Source organism: Tachysurus fulvidraco, chromosome 14 (assembly GCF_022655615.1).
Source record: "Tachysurus fulvidraco isolate hzauxx_2018 chromosome 14, HZAU_PFXX_2.0, whole genome shotgun sequence".
Lineage (NCBI taxonomy): Eukaryota > Metazoa > Chordata > Actinopteri > Siluriformes > Bagridae > Tachysurus > Tachysurus fulvidraco.
Window position 1 is genome coordinate 12,908,136 of NC_062531.1, and position 21,841 is coordinate 12,929,976.

At 38.7% G+C, this 21,841-nt stretch overlaps 2 protein-coding genes across 12 annotated transcripts in view; one reads left to right on the forward strand and one right to left on the reverse strand.

Moving 5' to 3' along the window:
* slc20a2 (solute carrier family 20 member 2) overlaps positions 1-3,577 on the forward strand; it is a 28,872-nt gene extending 25,295 nt beyond the window's left edge. For all 6 annotated transcript variants that reach the window (XM_027167023.2, XM_027167027.2, XM_027167028.2 and 3 more), the window contains one exon: positions 63-3,577. In XM_027167023.2, coding sequence (XP_027022824.1) covers positions 63-227 — 165 coding nt within the window. In that variant the 3' untranslated portion in view covers positions 228-3,577. The remainder of the gene's footprint in view (positions 1-62) is intronic.
* Positions 3,578-4,042: 465 nt separating this feature from the next.
* On the reverse strand, positions 4,043-21,841 carry mapk4 (mitogen-activated protein kinase 4). 6 transcript variants are annotated; one of them, XM_047800313.1, is made up of 8 exons: positions 21,279-21,841; positions 17,622-17,656; positions 16,181-16,252; positions 14,590-15,170; positions 10,259-10,403; positions 8,424-8,585; positions 8,132-8,318; positions 4,043-5,524 (listed from the first exon to the last, which is right to left on the reverse strand). In XM_047800313.1, exons 4-8 carry the CDS (start codon positions 15,130-15,132, stop codon positions 4,603-4,605), a joined length of 1,959 nt encoding a protein of 652 aa, XP_047656269.1. In that variant the 5' UTR covers positions 15,133-15,170; positions 16,181-16,252; positions 17,622-17,656; positions 21,279-21,841; the 3' UTR covers positions 4,043-4,602. The 6 variants fall into 6 exon arrangements, with proteins under 6 accessions (XP_047656269.1, XP_027022515.2, XP_027022516.2 ...); XM_027166716.2 differs by lacking the exon at positions 21,279-21,841 and having other exon boundaries at positions 5,099-5,311; positions 5,376-5,524; positions 17,622-18,345; XM_027166714.2 differs by lacking the exon at positions 21,279-21,841 and having other exon boundaries at positions 17,622-18,350.

The window sequence follows — 21,841 nt, forward strand, 5'->3', positions numbered from 1 at the left end:
TGTCTTCAGTGCTGCTGCTGATCGGTGTGTGTGTGTGTGTGTGTGTGTGTGTGTGTGTGCAGGTGGGTTCAGTGGTAGCTGTTGGTTGGCTGCGTTCTCAGAAGGCTGTAGACTGGCACCTCTTCCGGAACATTTTCCTGGCTTGGTTCGTCACTGTTCCTGTAGCAGGCCTGTTCAGCGCCGCCGTCATGGCCCTGATGGTCTACGGCATCATGCCTTTTGTATGAGAGCAAGGACCAGAGATGGAGAGAATTAATGTAAGGTGATCGAGGAGGCGACAGAAAAAATTTTAAGACCAGGAGATGGTAAGATGGAAGGATGGATTAAAAGAGTTGATAGGGGACAGCCAAAGAGAGGGTGTTTAAAAGCTGTCTAGAATTGCATCTAGAATCTGTCCTTAACTATTATCTCTACAAATGTATCTTTTTTTTTCTGTTTTAGCTGTTGTAATATTACTGAACACAGTAGGTCTCATGTCTCATCTGTAACAATGAAGCAGTAACAAAATAAGTTTCTCATACAAAAGTGATCATATCAATAACATGGTAAAGGGTGCGACTACGTGAGCATATGCACAGATCAGCACATATGAACCTTGTCTATACACACACACACACACACACAAAGTACCACACACTGTACCTATACAAGATAAAAAGTTGTTTCATACAGCACCACAGAGCACAGTTTAGATCAGCATCATTTTAAAGCACAAAGCATCGTCGAGCTACGTCACTTATTTGCTATATGAGGCTTTATTTAATCTGAAATGTACACTGTATGAGTTGCACAGCTGCAGTATTTTACATCCACTCAAAATGAGAAACTGGTGATGTAAATGTAGGTAAACTGTTGATCACTGGAGGCCACACAAGGGCTTCACTGTAGTAGCTGCTGTATCTCTTGGAACTTTGACTTAGGGTCCCTAAAATCAGCTAAATGTAAATATTGTGTTATTCATCATACCTCAAACCTCTGCCGTTTAAATAAAGCTAGTGCGTCAAAATATGAGGAGGATGGAGTAAAACACTAAATCTGATATGATTGTGTTAGCTCTTTTTATCATATTTATTCAGATTATTTTTCATCAAAGTTTATTTAAAAAAATATAAAGTACACAAGACACTCTTAACAGTGTGTGCTAACATTTCTTCTGTAAATATTTTCTGCAATAGACATTGGATAAGCTCTTTATTTAGTCACCAGACATCACAGAAACTACAGTGTGGAGATTAAGCTTTGACACCTCAGTCACAAGCTACTGACCGTCACTAATGAAAAAGAAATGCTTCAAGGACATAACATTTCTAACAAAGAGCTGTAACTCCAAAACACCATTTTATATGATTTTAGATACGATTTTAGATAAGCTTTTAGACCGGCCCAGATATTCTGATATTGAATTTCAAAGTTGAACTAAAAATCAGTCCCTGCCCAGTAATTTGTAAAAGTGCCAATGATGCTGCACACCAGTGTGTTGTAGCGCTCTCTATAAAATAGTCACATTTCATTTCTATCTCACTAGAATAGGAACAAAATACTGTATGTATTATAAAATGACATTTAGGCACTTTAGGTTTGATTTTTATTATCCAAAAGATGATGTATTAATGTTGTTGCACTGACGTGATGGCTATTGGATAAAAAAGATTTTGGCCCTATGCACCAAGACCTCTAAGCAATACAGCAGGTGCCTCAATCGTTCTCTTTAAATTTTCACCAAAGATGAAATCCGGATCCATGTAGTCCCAGTTACACTTCAAAGCATTCAGTAATTTTGTCTTTAGTCTCCCATTTCATTATTTGAAAAGCCAAACAAAGTATCTGTATACAGTATTTCTATTCAAGGTAACGAGGCATGCCAACAGAACCCAAAAATGCCATATGTGCAAATATAGCCAAAATCAAAGTACAGTGCATTGCACCAGCACATATACTCAAATCCACGCACACGCACATACACACCAGCAGTATAGATAGGTGAGACTCTTTCATTATAGCATCACTAAATTTAAGCCACAACCTGGCCATGAAGTCAGTGTCAAAGTTAACTGGATACTCATTTACGACCATTGTATTTTGTATGTGTTTTGGTGCTGGTCTAAATTACACCTTAATGCTCTGTCTAAAGATCGTGGCTTTGAACCAATGCAAAGTGTTAACTTGGTTTTTTCCTTGTGAGTGTATTATACTTTGTTGTTTTGGTTTGTTTTTATCTCTCATCCTGAACAAATCTATGCTTCGGTGACCATTTGCCTTGTAATATTGTGCTTTACTGTTTGTCGAATACAGTAACTTCATTACTGTGGTGTTTACATTATCACACGTAGGTAGAAATAACTCATTACTGTTGCCTAAAAATGACAAACTATTTACTACAAAATGATGTATAAGATATACAGGAATAGAGTGAGGTGTCTCGTCATTTCGTGTTTCAGTTTGTAGGCAGTGTGAATTCTGATCATGTTACTTTTACACTGCTATACATAGTTAAAGTTTAAAAAAATATATAAGGGTGGGTGTGATTTTAAAAAAAAAAAATCATTAGATGTATATCATTCAGACTATATTTTTCTACATATCTGAGTTTTACCTTGAGTGCTGAATTTTGGAGAGAGAACTCGGCTAAAATGAGACCTAGCAGAACTTATATTGAGAAATGGATCTATATACAGTATGTACTAATATAACGTTCTCTCACTTAATGCAATATGTAACAGTATCATTCAGGTAAGGGTTTAATATACTGTAAAATGGTCTTGGAGAGATTTCCATGTGTCCAGTTTCACCATAATTCTGTCCGTTCTTCGTAAGCGTGGTGGCTTATTGTTCAAATTCAACAATGTTAACGATTATTTCAGCAAAGTAGTGGTGCCATTGATTGGGAAAGGCAGTTTTTGATGAATTTCACTTACAAATCAGCAGATGATGTCGTTTTCAGCAGTTGTCATCTTTCTTATCACTCAAACTTTAACGTGTGAGCAGTGAAACAGCATATGACCCGTGTTTCCTTGGGGATGCAGTAGCGTATGTGGCCACAGGATGGCAGCATTTAACCATTGTAAACATCCTTCATTGCGTACACGTACTAATGGCTGTATTTCAAAAAGCTTTATAGAAAAATCAAGTCCCTCTGAAATGACTTAGCCATTATCTGTATGAACCTAATGTGATCCAACCTAATATGAATACAGTGTACAGTATCATAAGTGAAATTGGACAATGTGCAAAGTATTCATCCAGTTAAGTGTGTAGATAAAGGTTTCCAGTTTTGCTTGGCGTCATATCATTCTTAGTCAGTGGGTGTACTGATTGCATTTCATATTTGTCTTCTCATTCACATTGAAACTTAAAGCGAATGTAGCCTGCTCCCCTGCTGATGCCTGCGACGTGTTTTCCCTGTGCTGCCATGCTGTAAAATGTCTGTTTCCCTCTGTAAACAGGGCCATAGACGTAAAATACTACCCTTATCTGCGTATGTACTGTATTACTAGTTCTATTTCTTTTTGGAAATTTTGTGAGAGTTGTCTGCATTTTGAACTAATTAAATTATGGGAATTAAAATGAGAGAATTACACCACTGTGTGTTTCATTTTCCATGAGCTATATCTTTCTGGGAACATTCATCTTCAGCAAACAAGTTAACCATGTCACCAGGGTCACGATTGGATCTGAAAGCCTGTCCAGGGAACTCTGCGTGTGAGGTAGGAATACACACTGGATGGGCCACCAGGCCATCACAGAGCACTGTGCACACATTCACACACTCGAGCACTCCTAGGAGCAACATTGAGTCAGCAATCCACTTGATTTTTTTGAGTGATGGGTTGAAACCAGAGAACCTGAAAGACACAGAGACAACTTGCGAAATTGCACACAGGCAATAACCTGAGCTCCGTCAGGGAACACTGGAGCTTTGAGGTAGCAACTTGACCCATGGTGCTATCATTAAAGATTATAATTAAGCAATTTTTTTTTAAATTTTTGTTTAGAAATTATAGGGAAAAAAGGTGCATAGAACTAAAATAAGTACAACAAACAATTTTTATATTACAAGAAATGTTTATTACATGAAAGCTTTGGAAACAGTAATCAAGCAAACCACTGCTGTCTTCTATTGCAAAGGTGGTGGAGATTACAGTGGTATCAAAAGCAGCTTATATGCAGAATGCATTTTATCTGCAATGCAGATGCATTTAAATAATGTTGGAAGAACTGTAAAACTACATTCAGCAATATTTCTGTTGTACAGAAAGGTTTGTGTACTTTGGAACTCTGGAATTTCTGCATAAATGGCTCCAAAATGTGCGCAAACATTAGCATGCTTGTTCGCTTGTTTAGGCTTCACATAAGAATTCTCTAACATCTGTATGAGGATTCTGCAGTATGCCTTTGCACTTTTCTGTAAGGACTCTAGGTAGAACAGCAAGGGAGCCGATTTGTGACTTCTGACCGTATTCTAGGAGCTATTAGAAACAAAGTAAAAGGTTTAATATATTCTCATATGTCGAACAAAAAAACTATGCAATCTTGCAAGAGCAGCACTAAGTTATTAGGTGTTCAGTCACTCAGTTCTAGGTAGATCATCAACTCTCCACTCTTCTACCATTGTTCTTTGTGAAAGCTTTGAGGTTCGACCACATCTGTCGTAGGCTGAGTTCTGGAAGGTTTGTGCTCTGAGATTCTAGAGGTACAACTAATGCTACCCTGCTTAGAAGTAACAATGTTCTCACGTTTCACTTGTGAGATGAATGTATCCAAGTCAAAGTGAGGATGTTCCTCTCCTCTAGCTATTGGTGAGTCTTTGTTGTTTTGAAAAGGGGTTAATGAATCTTGAGTAGGTGAAGAGGGAGAAGAAGGGAACAAAGGAGGAGAAGAAGAAAAGAAAGAAGCCGGACTTCTCCTGCCATGTTGAAGAACATTGGAAGTGTACAGTAGAGTAGGCGCCTGTGTGTCTGTGAGTGAGTGAGGAAGCAGGGTAGGAGAAATGGGTAAAGGAGGAGACCCTGGTGAGTTTGGAGGTTCCTGAGGTGAACTGGGAGAATGAAGGCCCAGTTGTGTGCTTGCTGCCCAGCGTGAAATCTCCTGGAACAAATTAGCAGGTTCCTCAGATTTAAGCTGCTCAGAATCGCCCCCTTTAGGTGATGGGAGTGTGTTGCGCTTCCAATGAGACAAGTCCAGAATCAGCTTTGGCTCAGAATAGTGTTGGGGCTTCCCATCCCTCCATGCTATCTTATCCAAGTATGAAGGAGAACCCACTTTGTAGTCACAGGAGAGCCCACAGTCCAGCTCCAGGTAGTGGCCACATAACCTATCCAAAGATGAGTGTGAATGCTCAAGAAAGCGCTCTGCTGAGCTGCTGTGAGAGTGCTTACCAGGGTCTACCAGAGCTTCCTCAATGAGGGAGGAGGAATTGGCTCGTGGATCTCTCTGGACCTCATCCTCCTCAGTCTCGCCCATTTCTGACAGACTCTGTATGCAGTCACACTGCTCCTGTTGCTTCCAGCACAGATCTGATGAAAGACTGCATGCAGGGAGATAAGGGTTTTTTAGTTCATCTTCAAGTACTGAGTCTGAATGATTTAATTTAGTTTAAAGATACTTGAGGTGTTTAATCTACTGATCCAATAAACTAAATGACTCCCGATCTTGTATCTATACATCATAGTCCATTTGCCTCACAATTGCCATAGTGTTGGCTTTTGTCTATTGTAGGCCAGCATTGTTCACTACACGAACTTGTACAAGAACAAGGCATACAGTTTGAGAAACAATTCAGAACAAATGCAGAGGGTAACAAGTACAGTGGGATTTTTATTTAGAAAATAAAAACACTGCACTTGCTTTCTAGGCTGTTCATTAAGTAACCCTTTTCTTTCAGTTGAGCACAGCTAAATATGGACACACCTCTGGGTACGTTGACAACTCTTAGAATCAGACAAAAGATTTAGTTTAAAGTAGTCATATTTAAGTATTTTCAGTGTACTGTTTTCAGTGTACTGCTGATTTTGTTTTCAAAATAGATTAGTGTAAATTATTTGTGGAAATTAGGTTAAAATGTGCATCATTCTGGATTCCCCAGGAAAGGTAGATGCTTTTAGTGCTGCAAAGCTTTGTCAATAATCATCTAGCACACTTGTGCCATGATTGTGAAGAGAAGAGAAAAGAAGAACTGTGGAATAAATAATAATAATAATAATGAATGAGAAGTGCATTTAGATGATGTTCTAGTTAGTTAGCTTGCTGCCAATAATTAACAGCTAACAGCCCAAATGATCTGCTTTGAATCAGAAACACAGACACAGAGTGACTGAGAGTTTGACTTAAATTTAAATTGCAGTAGGGTTTAGCCACAGTTCTTATACAATAACACTTCATACGGTAACTAATAATGCTGTCAAACTCTGGAGGCCCACAGAGATTTGTGTTTGCCCTGTTCTAACACACCAGATTCAGCCCATGAAGATCTTGGGGAATTAGCTGATGAACTAGGTGTGATAACTGATGTCTGCAGTATTGCAGACTTCCATGACTGGAGTTGAGGCTGTTTTGCTGTAAATGGCAGTAATCTAACATAAGCATAACGGGAATATTGTTAGCCAAAGAGTTAATAGCTAATATAAGGCACGTGTAAGTGCTTTAGTGTAGAAAACATAACTTTGAGTATAGCAAAAGATTTCGTTTCATTTATCTCATTCTGGTTTCAGCTCCTGTCTTCACTGTTACTGATGACCTGCTTGACCACTCTGAAAGCATGTACTTATCTGGGATGATTCACCTTTGACCTAATTTACATAAAATCTATATTTTTGATCATTTAATTTCTACAGTTGGACTTTTTACCTGAACCTTTTTTGATCTGAGACTTTGGGTTCTGTGTGTTTTTTTTTATCTGAAACTTTTATCCTAGTAAGATTAAAACAAAAAAAAATTCAGTTAAATTTGACTATGATCATTCATCTTTTAAGCTGCATCGCTCTGAAAGCGAGGGAGCAGAACAAATGAATTATATTTTAAACAATGCAGGTATCTCTTCTATTGCATTCTGGAGATAACTAGGGGGTCTCAGCTGCCCTGAAACAGCCAGAATTAACACTGCAGGTTTCAGATCAACTTCCTCAGACATTATTTGTCATATAAATGTAATGTAGGTTTGATCCATGTTTTGCTAAAATCATGGATATCAACATCAATATAACCGTTATAATATAAATGCTCCTAGATGATTATCTTTACGATTATAACTCCAGACCAATCGCCTCCACAGTCACACTAATGACATTCAGAATGAGCTTGATGAGTTGTGTGTTTCTATTTTCGGACATGCCACTTGGCTCGCAAAACACTAAAGTTCCACTTGGGTCTTTGTCTGTCCTTCCAAGTTAAGACCTATTTATGACCTCTAGACATCCTTCTTTGAGAAACATTGTTGAATCAGCCCAATTAACCTCCACCTGCTTATCCTCTGTGCAGTAAATAACGGCCTTCCCCTTACATCAGGCCATCTGGCTTCAGGATATTATGAGAGATATTATTAAGCGAATAATTCATGAGAAGCTATATTTAACCAGCCTCTTATGTCATTGAGCCCTAACGTCATGTTCCTTGATGTCCTTCTGCTGCTATCTTGGCTCTGTTTTACTGTGTAATAAATATTGACACTGAATACTGGCTTTTAGTAATCTAATTTACGGCTGGAGTGAAAATCAGGAGTATTAAATATACGGCCCATAGCGTGCTCTCTGATCTTTGCTCTAGGAGATGTAAAATGTTGAAATAATTTTATTGTAAAACGAAATCAAAGCAGCCTAAATGTTTTGATTTAAGCACTGTAACTTTCTCTTAATGGAAGACTATGCAACACAAAGGTGGCATGACATTCAGGGTACGTAATGAAACTAACTCCTATTAAGAGTCAAATCTAATTAAATGAAATTTAGAATTAAAATGAAACACTCGAGCTTCAATATATGTGTAAGGCAGTGAACTCCAAGAACAAGCCTCATTTACTTAATCAATATACCTATTTAGGGCTGTAAAAGCTTAAATTGAGCTGTTTTCAGGGAACACACACTGCTACTGATTAGACTCTATTGAAATGCAAAAACAGAGGTAGGATTTGGGTCTGTACCTGTCCCAGTGACCGTGTTCACCAACTAGACTGTCCTCTAGCTCGTCCTCTATGCGGAAGGGCTGGAGGGACACAGGCTCATCCTGTGGACAGGAATATTGCCGGAGGAATGAGTGAGACAGAGCTGCTTCTGCTGTCAGACGGTCCATTGGATTAAAGGTCAAGATCTGCTCCAGGAAATCTATGGCTGAGAGGTGGAATGGAGAAGAAGACTCATTGATACTGAAATTGCTGAAAACCATTTTACTGGACTGTCATTTGCTTGTTAATTTCAATCCTGTTTGTCTCTCACCTACATCCTCCACCTCAGGAAGCAGTTCTTGCAGTGGTCTCCTGACCTCCCAGTTGTGGTTGACGGAGGAGGGCATGACTCTCAGCAGCTCCTGTCGGTCCTCTTCTCTAAGCACTGGTACGGTGTCCAGAATTAGCTGCATCTGCTCCAGCTCATGTGCACCTAGAGCATAGAATTCTGATGTTAGACAGAGATTGTCTTATTTTTAAAAATAGAAAGCACAGAGATACAATTTCTGAGCACAGACTATATGGCCAAAAAGATGTAAGTACCCTTGACCATCACATTCATATGTGGGCCTTCTCCATCCAGGTCCCAGAAAGCTTGAAGTATACAATTGAATACATTGTTTTGTATGTTGTAGCATAAAATTTCCCTTCACTAATAATCACTGAGGTTCCCAAACCTGTTCCAGCATGTTAATGCCCTTGTGTACAAATACAGGTCCATGGTGGCATGATTTGCCACGGTTAGAATGGAAGAAGAGTGGCCCAAGCCTTGACCTAAACCCGTTTTGAGGCCTCCTCACTTGATATCAGTGACCAACTTGACAAATTCTCTTGTATCTTAATAAGCGCCTATCCCCACAGCCACACTTCAAAATCGAGTAGAAATCCTTCCCTGAAGAGTGGCGGTTATTCTAACTGCAAAGAGGGCACTAAATCTGTGTTAATTTCCATGGTTTTGGAATGGGCAAATATAGTGCGATGGTTTGGTGCCCACAAAATGCTGGCCATATAGAACAGTTATACCTTTCACCATACTGAATTTGTCTATAGAGGGGAAACTTAAAAAATCAAATATATTTCATGTTTTTAGAAAAAAAAAATTTCCCTGATGATTACAGTAGGTACTTGTTTTGGTAGCCTCATTTAGTTCTATTAAGTTGATTAAACAGTAATGCTGGTAAAATCTATACATTCACCATACACTTTAATAGAAACACCTGCGCATTCATGCAGTTATCATCCAATCATATGCCACCTTTGGCACCATTATGTAATAATGTTAGAATGAAGAAAGAATCTGTCATGGATATTGATCCAATGGGCTGGTTTGAGTATTCCATAAACTACCGATCATACATGCAAGGTTCTTTACAGTTTACACAGACTGGGTGAAAAACAAAAACATCTGGAGTCTGGTGTTCTCCTGTTATAGCCCACCCACCTCAGGATTTGATGTTTAGTCCATCCTGAGATGCCTTTCTGCTCTCTGTGGTTGTAAAGAGTGATTATTTAAGTTCCTTTGTCCTTCCTGGCATCTTAAATCAATCTGACATTTTTTCCTCTGACCTCTCGTCAACAAGGCATTTCCGTTCACAGAAGTGTTGCTCGCTCACTCTTTTTTGCACCATTCAGCTGTACAAACTGTTTTGTGTGAAAATCTCAGGAGATCAGCAATTTCTGAAATACTCAACCAGCTCACCTGGTACCAACATCCATGCCAAGTCACAGAGATCACAGTTTTTCTCCATTCCGATGTTATCATAATGTGATGTTATCACATCAGTTACTGATGTTATCATTAACTGAGGCTTCACCTGTATCTGTATGAATTTATGATGTATACTTCTGCCACATGATTGGCTGACCGGACAACTGCATGAATGTGCAGGTGTAAAGGTGCTTCTATTAAAGTAGAATGAATTTATATACTGTACATGTTTTCACATTGTAATGCATTTCTTGTTTATTCCATGCTACCATGTCCTGGTGAGAAACATCATAATATAAAAATATAACAATTTGTTTATTGTGCTTTTAATGGTCTTCATTTAACCAGGTGGATGTGTGCAGTATGTGCACTATGACAGAATATATTACATATCTGACCTGCAAAAAGCATTCGGCCTGTTAGCATCTCAGCCAGGATGCAGCCCGCGGCCCACATGTCGATGGCCTTGGTGTAGTTGTTCGGAGAGAGCAGCAGTCGAGGAGAGCGATACCATTTAGTCACCATCCCTTCTGAGAGATAGCCCTGTTTGCACACGCACACACAAGAGACTGCTGTTACCTACTGGCAATACATATGGGCACAAGCAGCTTGTAGTGACACGTTGCTTTAGGATAAGAGGGTTTCCATGTCTAAAAACAACGGTGCACCACTTGCTCTTTGTCTCTGAAATACATCAGGCTTCACTGACGTCAAAAACAAACTTCATCTCATCAGGCAGGTTTCCCTAGACATAGGGATTTTTTTTACTTGTGTATATTAGACTAAGACTCAATTCAAACAGATGCTTGCTTAAAGCTGTGCCTAACTAGGTCAGAACAAATGACCAAGTTAAAATCAGTATGTGACTCTACACTGAGTCTCTATACTCTCATTATCTAGGTGATCCAGTAAGGTGGATTTTATGAGAATAGTCAAAAGGATAATGTGTATCTAACAGGAGCTGCTCAGTAATACCATGGCAGGTCTGGGGGTGTTGATGGCATATTACATCATATTACAACTATTCATCTACAACAGAGGCATATGGTAGGTTTTGCAATATCTGTTTAAATTCAACATTTTGCCCAAAACAAAACTTTTATTATGGCCTTCCATCACCCAACTACTAACTACACAACAGCATTATTAGCGAATAAAAAAAAAAATATTTTGTTCATTTTTTGAGAACTCAGCACAGTTCTTTTAATACTTTTTTTTTTTTCAAATCAAAGTTTAATATCACTTTGATTGCTTACGTTTCTGTAGTAACGGTTGAATCAGAAAGTCTTACATGGCAGACACTCCATGTAGCCACTATAAACAGATTAAAAATGCAATAATGTAATTTATGATGTGTTGAATTTTTCCATTCATTGTTTCAATAATTGTGTGACAATAATAAATTACATGACATTAATAAGAATTGTCATTGTAATTGCTGGGAAGTTGCATAATAAGAGGAATAAAACACTTTGGAAATAATAAACACACTAAACAACTTGAGTCATTGTCTGTATAAAGTAAAGTATAAAGTAATTTTCCTGCATCAGCTTGCCCCATGCTACTTTATTCCTTGCTTAAAATCTGGTCATTTTACTTCAATTATACCATTTTCAACTGTGAAATTACATTTTTCAACAGTGTGACATTTACTGCATCTACAAATAGTCTGCAGATCTGTTCTGACAAGTATTGTTGTAAAGAAATCGAAACAATCTGCAAAGCAGGACATCATGAGCTGAAACTGCACTGTTTGATGAGAGGACGAACATAAACTTAAGGCACAATACACAATCCTGCTTCTGCCAGAATGCCTCCACTACAGCCCTGTACTTTCCAGGAGAATAAATGACCCAGCAGCTCTTCAATCTTTAATGAGAAACAGCTGATATAGCTGCATGGCCTCTAACAGACCCCCATAGAAACCATCCTTTCTTTTCCACCTCCCAGTTTTCTCTTGAGAGGAGGTGATGAATCATTGACGAGATTGTACCAGGCAGATTCCTCAGAGTGAGGTGGGTTGTGATGGAGACACAAACAGAGATGCCATTCACATCCCCTGGCCACATTGTTTACCCATGTGCCCAACCAAACAACTAAAGTCCTTTGATCGACTGATAAAATCGAATTAAATCTGCATCCATTGCAGTGTAAAATAAACAACTATTACAAAATGAACCACAAATGCAGCCAACAAATGTATTTCCAATTATGATTAGCATAAGCATATTCATCCTAATACAACAAGCCTTTACAACAAGCACTTTCCAAAATAAAAGCATTTTAAAGGTAGATTATTTGATCAATGTTGTGGGAGAATCATTTAGCAACAGCCCTGGTACACAAGACAAGCAAAGTTAATGTCTCTGCTATTTTTATTTTTATTTTTTTATTCCTAGTTAACCAACAGATAAGTGGTTTCAACAACCAAAAAATGGAGGGTGTGGGATCTATTCCTGTAAAAATAAATAAAAATAATAATATTTAGTATTTGGCTAAATGTAAATTTATGTACATTAAAGTGGTGCAAAAGACATAACACACTGCATCGATAACCAAAAGTTCTTAATTCCACAGTCTGTAAAACTACACTATTCACTATCCAGTTAGCAGTCAAATTATATTCACTAGGTGAATTAAACAGCATTCACAGAAGACAGGAAATCTTGTCAGAATAAGAAGCATTCACTGAATAATTTAAACAAATAAAGTGCAGTGCAAAATCTCTCCTGTAAGCTTTATGTAGCTGGACATACACAAAATTATATCACGTTAGTTTTCAATTTTTGTTGTTTTTTTCTTCTTTTTTCCACTGTTTTGCAGTGTTGCAAATTGGAGTCACAAAAGTGTATAATTTTTCCACATCATCTCTATTTTGTTCAGTGCAAGTGTTCCAGTGCTTAACGAGAGAGAAAAGAATCCGGGTTGTTAATCTATGTTCCATTCAAAATTTTCATTTGTAATCCGGTGCCATCAGGAGTGTCACCCTTTGCAGAGTCCTGATCACAGCACTGTCATGTTGACTAAGTCAGGAAGACAGACTGAACTGAAAAGTAAGCTTGCTGATGCAGACTCATTCACAAACAACACATCATGACAGCATGGAATATGAGTCCTTGGTGAACAACAGACAGCATGGTGTTGGACATGTGACCCTACTTCAGACTGACTCGGTTATTACTCACAAAAAGCTCCATTCAAGCTGTATAGAACAAGGCTTGTTTCATGTTGAACTTGCTCTGTGATCCTTTCCTACTGGAGCCTAGCACCTTTTCCTCATCCTGTATAACTGACTCTCACTTGGCTCATTTCACACAAGTCTCCATTCATTTTGGACTTCTGGAGCCTGCCTATATTACACTAAAGCATGACAATGGTGCTGGGAGAAGAAACATTAATCTTTTACAGCCCTAATCCTGAAGTAGTTGAGGTCATAATTTGTCAGAAAGCTTTTGATATGTAATACATAGAGAGTGTGAGTCCACAATAAACATGTGCTAGAGACTCATGATTTAAAGGTAGGTCAAAGCAGGGTCATCTACATGTATAAGCGTGGAGCATGGAGCTAAACACACTTCTATTCATAATGTTTTAAGCCACTTTACTTTAAAAGGTATTAGGAATTATTGTAGTGGGTGCACAGTGGGAATCTATTTCATCAGAAAGTGTGAAAATAAGCTATAATTGCACACATATGAGGGCAGACTCAAGATTTAGAGAACAGCAAATGGCACAGCATGAAATAAAACAACAATGATGTCTTGAAATCTAAAAACTTGGAAATAATGCAGATGAATGGCCATTCTGAGAGGCATTTATCAAAGGACAATTTTTTTGTAAAGCTCACCCTCAGACTTATATTGGAGCCACCTGGATATATATGGCATAATCTTGAAAACATTAAGCCACATTAGCAGTGCTGCCAGGACATGTTGATGTATGTGTAGTACAATGAGACATGATATACACAAAGTAGTTAAAGAATTTGCAGATTTTAACCTTTGTTAATGTCAATATCAGAGTAGAAGAAGAAGACGACTATGGGTTGGGTTGAGTTTTAAAATAATGCTATATATTCATTCATCTCCAATAAGCATTTTAGCCTCGTCAAGATTTTGGTGGAGTAATGAAAGGAATCGCATGATTCTTTTGTGCCACAAAGTTCTTCCGCAATATTTAAATTAAACGACGACTCGTTTGGAGTAACCACTGCGGTCACCCCTTAGCTCCACCCTGGCACATTAGTTCATGTGTTCAGGTGGAAAATTCTCTGCCCCTTTCTGTGAGTGATTCAAATCTTTGGTGTTGGCTTTCATCACAGTCTGGCCAAGAAAGAAGAGGCCATTTGACTGACAACCAACCAATCACAAACCAGTGTTTTTGCATAACCTGTAGTCTCAGGTGTACCAGCATGGAAACAGCATGGTTTACCATGACTACATTGAGTAATACTGTCACTAACAAAAAAAAAATATTGTAAAAACATTGGTGAAGCTTCTGACAGGGTGTCCAAGTGTTACTTTTCCATAGAAATATTGTAAAGAAGTGTGCAATATAGAGGTGTGCAATATAAAGCTAATTAGGTCACACAGCAAATTCACTGTGGCAAAATCCTACATCCAGAACACACTGTGGTATCACATACACATATTTAGATTTATGACATGAAGTGTTTCTACTTGCTTTGCAAAACATTTTAAAAACTGAAGAATGTTGCTTTGCCTCCTACCTTGTGTGAATAGTGTGGGTCAACAATGCGTGCCAATCCGAAGTCTCCTATCTTCAGCAGCATCTGCTCAGTGTTAATGAAGATATTGCCGGGCTTCAGGTCACGATGTAGCACATTGGCTGAGTGGATGAACTTCAGGCCTCGCAGAAGCTGGTAAAAAAGCAAAGTGGCATGGGCTGCTGGCAACGGGCCCTGCTCCAATATCCGGGACAGGTCCATCTCCATAAGCTCTTGCACAATGTAGATCTCTGTGAGTTGGGCGAGGTTGTGTGGTAAAGGCTGGCCACATGGGCCCAGTGCTTCATACACCCTTACTATGTTCTCATGCTGGAGCCGGCATGTGATTTTGACTTCACGCAGTGCATGTTTAATGCTCATAGGGTCATGCAGTACCAGTTTCTTAATTGCCACTCTTTGCCCACATCGCCTATCAATGGCAGACAACACCAGGCCAGAAGCACCTGTGCCCAGGGGTCGATGGTCATGGAAGTAACTGCCCAGGTCAAAGCCATATCTGAATGCAAAAGAGCTCCACCTGGCCATTGTTCACAGAGGAGTTGCTGGGTGCTGCCTGAGGGAGGCTGAAACAGAGCAAAACGTCATTGAGAACATAATGTGAACGAGATATTCAATAATGCTAAATTCTATACAAGGATTTGTTAAACAGTTAAAAATGAATTTGACAGTAGTGGATTTAGTCACATCGGTGGTTTTTAACCTGGGGTCACAAAGTGTAAATTTTGAACAAGCGTATAAAACACTTGCCTAATTGCAATGCCTGTGGGTGACATGCTATAACTTATTAACTGCTGATTGGAAGAAATTACATGGGCTTAGCAATTTGTGAATTATAGTCATCATAGCTAGATGCTGATTAGAAATGAAGCAATTTCATGTCAAGAACAAATACAGAGTACAGTGTCAGACACATGGCTTAAGAGATTATATCTTTTCCTCAGCCCTACTCAGGCACGACTGGATACCTTGATCCTCTATACAAACCCAACCATCCCACTGAGTGAGCATTCACCAAGGTTGTTTCAAATTATATTAATTTTTATGCAATAAGGAGTGGTCAGTATACATTTAAAAAAATTGGCTACACTCACAAACAGGTTAAAAACCACTGACTTAAATAATGTGTCTATTAATAATTTACTCCTGTGATGCTGTATTTATAATGATATTAGTGTATGAAGTCAAAGCTTTTGATCATTACACTCATCTTTAATTAGCCTGTGCTGGACTGATTTATACTATTTACATAGCCAAATAAAAAAAAAATTAAAAAAAAGCAGCAGGTAGAATACAACACTGTCTTGGTCCAGGGTAAGTGTTTCCATAGCAACACCCCACAACCTGAAGGGCTTAATACACATGTACAGCACAGTTTCTCCCAGGCTGTGAGCTCTTATTCCAAAAGCCCCTCCACCTCTCATTAAATTGAGTTAAACTCTTGCAGAAGCACTGGATTGCTCATAATGTTAGATCTGCACATTAGCTTCGTACTAGATGCCGAGCAGAAACTGGTTTCTCTCTGATGCTGAACTGATCATGATAATCATGGTGTAATCGAAGAGGGTCTACTTGCCATTTTAGGCACTGTGTCGGCTTTTCAGCTCCATTATTGCAGTTATCTGTCCAAGTTTCTGTGTTTTCAGTGCTGAAAGAGAAAGAGAGAGAAATGCTGAATAAAGGCCACACGGTTATACTTATAGCGATGGTTTAAAGAGCTGATAACTACACCAGACAAGTACTGGTTTTGTCCATTCTTGAACAACTCACATTCACTCAGACTTTATAGGTTTTGGTGTGACAGAAATTTACAGTGAATAAATAAGACATCATATTGAAACACATTTCCAGGTGAACAAATATGACATAGTATAGAAACTGTATTGCTTACAGGTCATAAACATGTAAGCATGTGGCCATATATAAATAGAGCTCATGGTGTAAGAGCTTTTACAATTAAAAAAAAAAACCTACCAAGAAACAACCTTTCTGATGCTAAAGCTTCAGGCCTGACAGAAACCTTACCCCACTGCTATTGACAGGAGCCAGCAACCAATTAGAAGAAAGAGAATTAGAGCATGTGACAGTGTAAAGAAATAGAAGTAAGGTATGAGATCACTTGTAATCAATCAATCTTACACACCGTAGCTTTTGTAAACAAATGTGGAGATTTCAAATTGAGTATCATTTAGTTCTGTTATGCAACTAGTTATAACTAAGTTTTGTTAACAGCTCTAGCAGCTGAAATGTCTTCAATGAAGCCTCCTCATCATAGTTTTATACTAAATGTTGCAGGACAATTGTATTTTATCATTTTGTAATAAAGAAGATCCGAATCCTGATAAAAACAAAAAAAAAACCAGTTCATTTCTTCAGTGCAATTTGATACAAGGAAAAAGTTGCTCCAGACAATGTCAGGAAACTGCACTCAATGCAGATTTTATAAAGGTGTCCGTTTCCTGTTTTAAAGGAGTCATTTGTCTTTTTTTTTTAGAGCCCTAAGACCACACAGACGTTCTGCATTCCAATCCTCCAACTTCATAAATAATGCACACTGCTGTGGCTCTGAATGCTGCTGTGTCTTTGATGGACCTGTGCTGCAGCACACATACAGTAGAACATGGGGGTAAGAAGAGGCTTTGGTTATCTCGGGAAAGATGCATAGGCTCTAAATAAGTCAAAAAAAAAAAAAAAAAAAAAAAAAAAGAACAAGACGAAGAAGCATTGTGAAAGATGAGTGTGGTTCAGTGTTTGAGGCACAAAGTGAAAAGGTGCAGCAGAGAAACTAGTCGCAGTCTGTTGTCTTTCCTCTCTCCCTTTGTGTGCGTGGCTGGCTTAACGCCTATCATACATTATACTGTCCTGCTTTATCAAATCAATGAATCAATGAATTGTGCAAGCAAAAGTGCCAGAAGTCAACAGGAAAATGAACCGAGATGAAAACGTGAAATAACAACAGTGTAAAATCTTTGTTTCGGCCCAGTGACAGAAGTACAAAGAAAATGATGAGACCTTACCGTACTAATACACTTCAGGCTTCTTCATGGCTTCTCTGTACAAACAACAGAATGCAGACACAGGTTTATTATGCTCATATTTCCCCACAGTTTCTCACCGGTTATCGTGTAGCACCGGTTGTAGACTGAGGTATCGGTCAGGTTAAAGCTCCCTGTTATCAGCTCTGCTTCTGCATCGAGGATTTTCCGCCTATCAAATCATCATACTACATCTGCTCCTGTGTGATAAGACCGCAAGCGAGCCTCTCGTTAGGAAAACTCTTCTACAAAAACCGTGTTGTTTTCCGCGTTTCCTTCTACACTGAGTTTTCTGACAGCTTTTTAGAAAAAAAAACAAAACTCGCTGCTGGTAACCCCCGGTGTGACGTCACGTTCCGCCCGTTGAGATCTGGACACCTGCTCGCGCCGACAGGAAACCAAAAGCTGCTCGCGAGCAGCCGAGTCTAGCGTCCAATAGTGAATCAGATGCAAGATGCACAAGCGCTCTGATTGGTTGCTGGTCCTGGACGTGAATTTAGAAAACAGCAGCTGCTTCTGACACTTGAGAGACTGATGATAAAAAAAAAATGTGATCCTGCCATAGGATAGATGCTGTCAACAGTCTGAGGTGATCTACAGATCTATGCTCAAAATACCGAAAGTGTCTTTTAGCAGACCCCTTTATACAGAGAGACAATTACAATTTATTTCAATTTATGCACCTGAGCAATTGAGGGTTAGGGGCCTTACTCAGGGGCCCAGCAGTGGCAGCTTGGTTGACCTGGGATTCGAACCCTTGACCTTCTGGTTAGTAGTCCAACCACTAATCCGGATTGTGATTCTTAAAAAGTTTACATCAGGTACGTCGGATGTGACAGAAATATAAACCCATTGCCTAATTTATTAGAAACCCCTGTATACTTTCATGCAGTTGTCTAAACAGTTAATCACGTGGAAGCAACACAATGTCAAACAATCATGAAGATACAGGTCAAGAGTTCAGGTGATGTTCACATCAATTATCAGAATGGGGTACAAATGTTATCTCTGTGACCTTGTGCTGGTTGTGGTATGGTTGTTGGTACCAGGTGGGCTGGCATGAGTATTTTAGAAACTGCTGATCTTCTGGGATTTTCACACACAACAGTCTCTAGAGTTTAAACAGAATGGTGTGAAAAACAAAACAAAACCAAACAAAACAAAAAAACAGTGAGTGATAATTCTGGGGGTGGCGGCGCCTTGTTAATAATGGAGGTCAGAGGAGAATGAGCAGAATGGCCTGAGCTGCCAGGAAAGAATTAACACTCTTCCCAACATGTCTGTTTTAGGTCGTTTTTTCTCCAAACGTTTAGCATTTTGCACACTGCCAAATGTCAAACACTCTTCTTTGAAATCATGTCTGGAGACAGAAAAGGTCAAGACAATTAAAAAAAAAACATTTTAAGCAATTAAAAATGGAAAGAAAAAGGCACAAGCAAGACTCTGCTTAGGAGAGGCCTTTCCACTAAATGTCAGTGACTTTTAGGAGTAGGTGAGTCAGAACAGCAACCACGAAGCAAGGATAACTCTGAAGCAATATGACATTCCATTAGGAGTTTGTAACAATGCATATACGAGATTGTGCCATTCTGTTGAGGCTGAAATGTAACTTTTTGCCCTACATTTGGCAGAAACCAACACTGTTCATCACTTCAAGAAACTATGAAGCATGGTAGTGGGTTAAGGGAATACTTTTTTAAATGAGAGATTCAGCTTTTATTTTCTAATATTTACGTACATCTAGTGTTAAACTACTTTTTTCAGTTACACCTATTTTATGAATCCTCCCATTTTCCAAGTGATCAAAAATAATAGAACATAACACAGGTGATTCCTGTTGCCCAGGTGTGTCCTGTTAGACTGTTGATTGATTGATTGAACAACTAATAGCTTTAAATGTCTACCTTTGATTTGACTAACTTATCGGAGAAAAGGCACTCTGAATCTAAGAATCGAGGGGAAATTGATCAAGAATGTTCTGAAAAAGAAAGAAAACTACTCAAATACTAACAGGTCAGCCAAAGAAAACAACAGCAGATAGACAGATACATTGCAAGAACTGTGAAGAAAATTCCAAAATCAGTGACATCAACACACTCCATTAACAACCTCGATGGCAAAATATTAGGTTCCTTCTGACAGAGACATTAGACAATAAGGGCTGCAGCAGGTAGTGTTGCTACTTCAAGGTCTCTGGTTCAATCCTGAGCTTGGGTTACTGTAGATTTTCAGTGCATGTCATCCCCATGTTTCCATGGGTTTCCTCTGATTTCCTTCCACCTCTAAAACATGCATGTAGGTAGACTTGGATATGCTCCAGATCCACCTGACTTTAGAGTATTCCTAGAAGTTTGCTGTAGAATCTATTTGTTTCAGCAGAAAAAGTAGTAATTATTGTAATTTTAAATGCATTGTAAACCTGATAACACTCAACCCTCTGAGAATAGCACTTGAATCTAGATAAACGACATTACTTACAGCATGATTTAGCCTACTCACCATGACACCCTTGATCTAATGGTGTCATTTATTTGGCATAACAATCTGTCACACTACCCCAGGCTGAAACTGTTTCAGACCACTGAATCTCTCATTAATTACTTTTAATTGTGTGTTACTCATTATATATGCACTTCACCTTGCTATGACATTAAGTATATAATCAGATCAGATACTGTATTTAGCGTTATTGAAAATGTCCCACATTCAATTATTTTGATTAGTTTACCCTTTGACCACACACAGCATTATCAAATGCTTGAATGCTTATATCATTGTTTCACACTAAACTAAAAGAATCTTATTTAAAAAGGCTCCCAATTTATTTTTTATTCCTGCACCAGTGAATAATCTTACCTAGTCTCACTTACTAGGAACTGTTGCCATAATTTGGTTATAACAAAAATCAGTCCAAAACCCTACATACATACCAGTTTGTTTGTAGTTTCTCCCTACAACTGTGTAGTGTAATGTATAATCCCTGAAAGTATCCCAGAAAATGATGGGTTCCATATGTATATTAACGCAATGCTATTCTGAAATTACTGGGCAAAGCTTTATATCTTGACAGATGTAAGGATTAGCATGGATTACTGTTTTTCAACTCATGTTGAATTTCTTAGAATTTCAAAGCCGCTAATTCTAAAGGCTGACTTTTCCAGTATACTCAATCCAAAGGAAAATTTGTCCAATATTAGTCAGAGTGAGGGTCAGGCAGGACATTTTTGTATCAGCTACATTCTATACTGCATGGATGCTGTGTGTGAAGTGGCCAGCAGGAAAGCTGGCTGCCCTCCCAGTGTCTCATCATCAGAAGGGTCAGGTTACTGCACTGTGGGTGGGCAAGGAGGAATAAATAAATGAAGAACTGGTCTGAATTTTCCTCCTTCAAACGGCTTAGTATTCTCTCTGTGGGAGTGATCTGCAATTGAGCTTTTCAAGCTTTTCTGTGACTTGACCGAAAGTGTACAGAGAATCTATTACATGGTTTCACGGTGTGGGATGAAATAAGATAGGGGCCATGTTGTGCCATGGTATTCTTTTAAATCCAAGCTTTCAGTTCATATAAAAAAAGGAATAATGAAACATTATTTGTTCACATTCCTGGGAAAATTAAGTGAACTGGTTTCATACACTCACCTGTAACCACTTTGTCCTGGTCATTGTTGTGATGGATTTGATCCTTGTCCTGGGTGTAAAGTGGGAATCCACCATCAATATGTTGTGAGGCACTCACAGGGCATGATGGTGTAGGCAGTGTAGTTCCCAACCTTAGCCCTAGAGATCATGCTAGATGATTTTCAGGTTTGATATCCTGATATTTATATGAAAAGGTGTTAAAGAACTTAAGCAACAAAATTACACCTTTTTTCTGGAACCCATGACTTACAGCTGATTCTTGTTGTCCAGTTGTATCCTGTAAAATCGACTCATTAAACAAATAATAGTTCTGAATGACATTTGATTTAATAAACCAGCTTGAAGATCAGACAGCTCTCTAAAAGAGAAAATCTGAGAAATGAAGGGAAATTCAGAGCCATTGCACAATGGGCATAGCCAATACAATAATTTGGAATGTTCTGAAAAAGTAAGAAAACCACTCATGTACTAACAGACAGGTCAGCCAAGGAAAACAACAGCATATGAAGACAGAAACATTGGGAGAGCTGTGAAGAAAAATCCAAAAACAACAGTCAGTGACG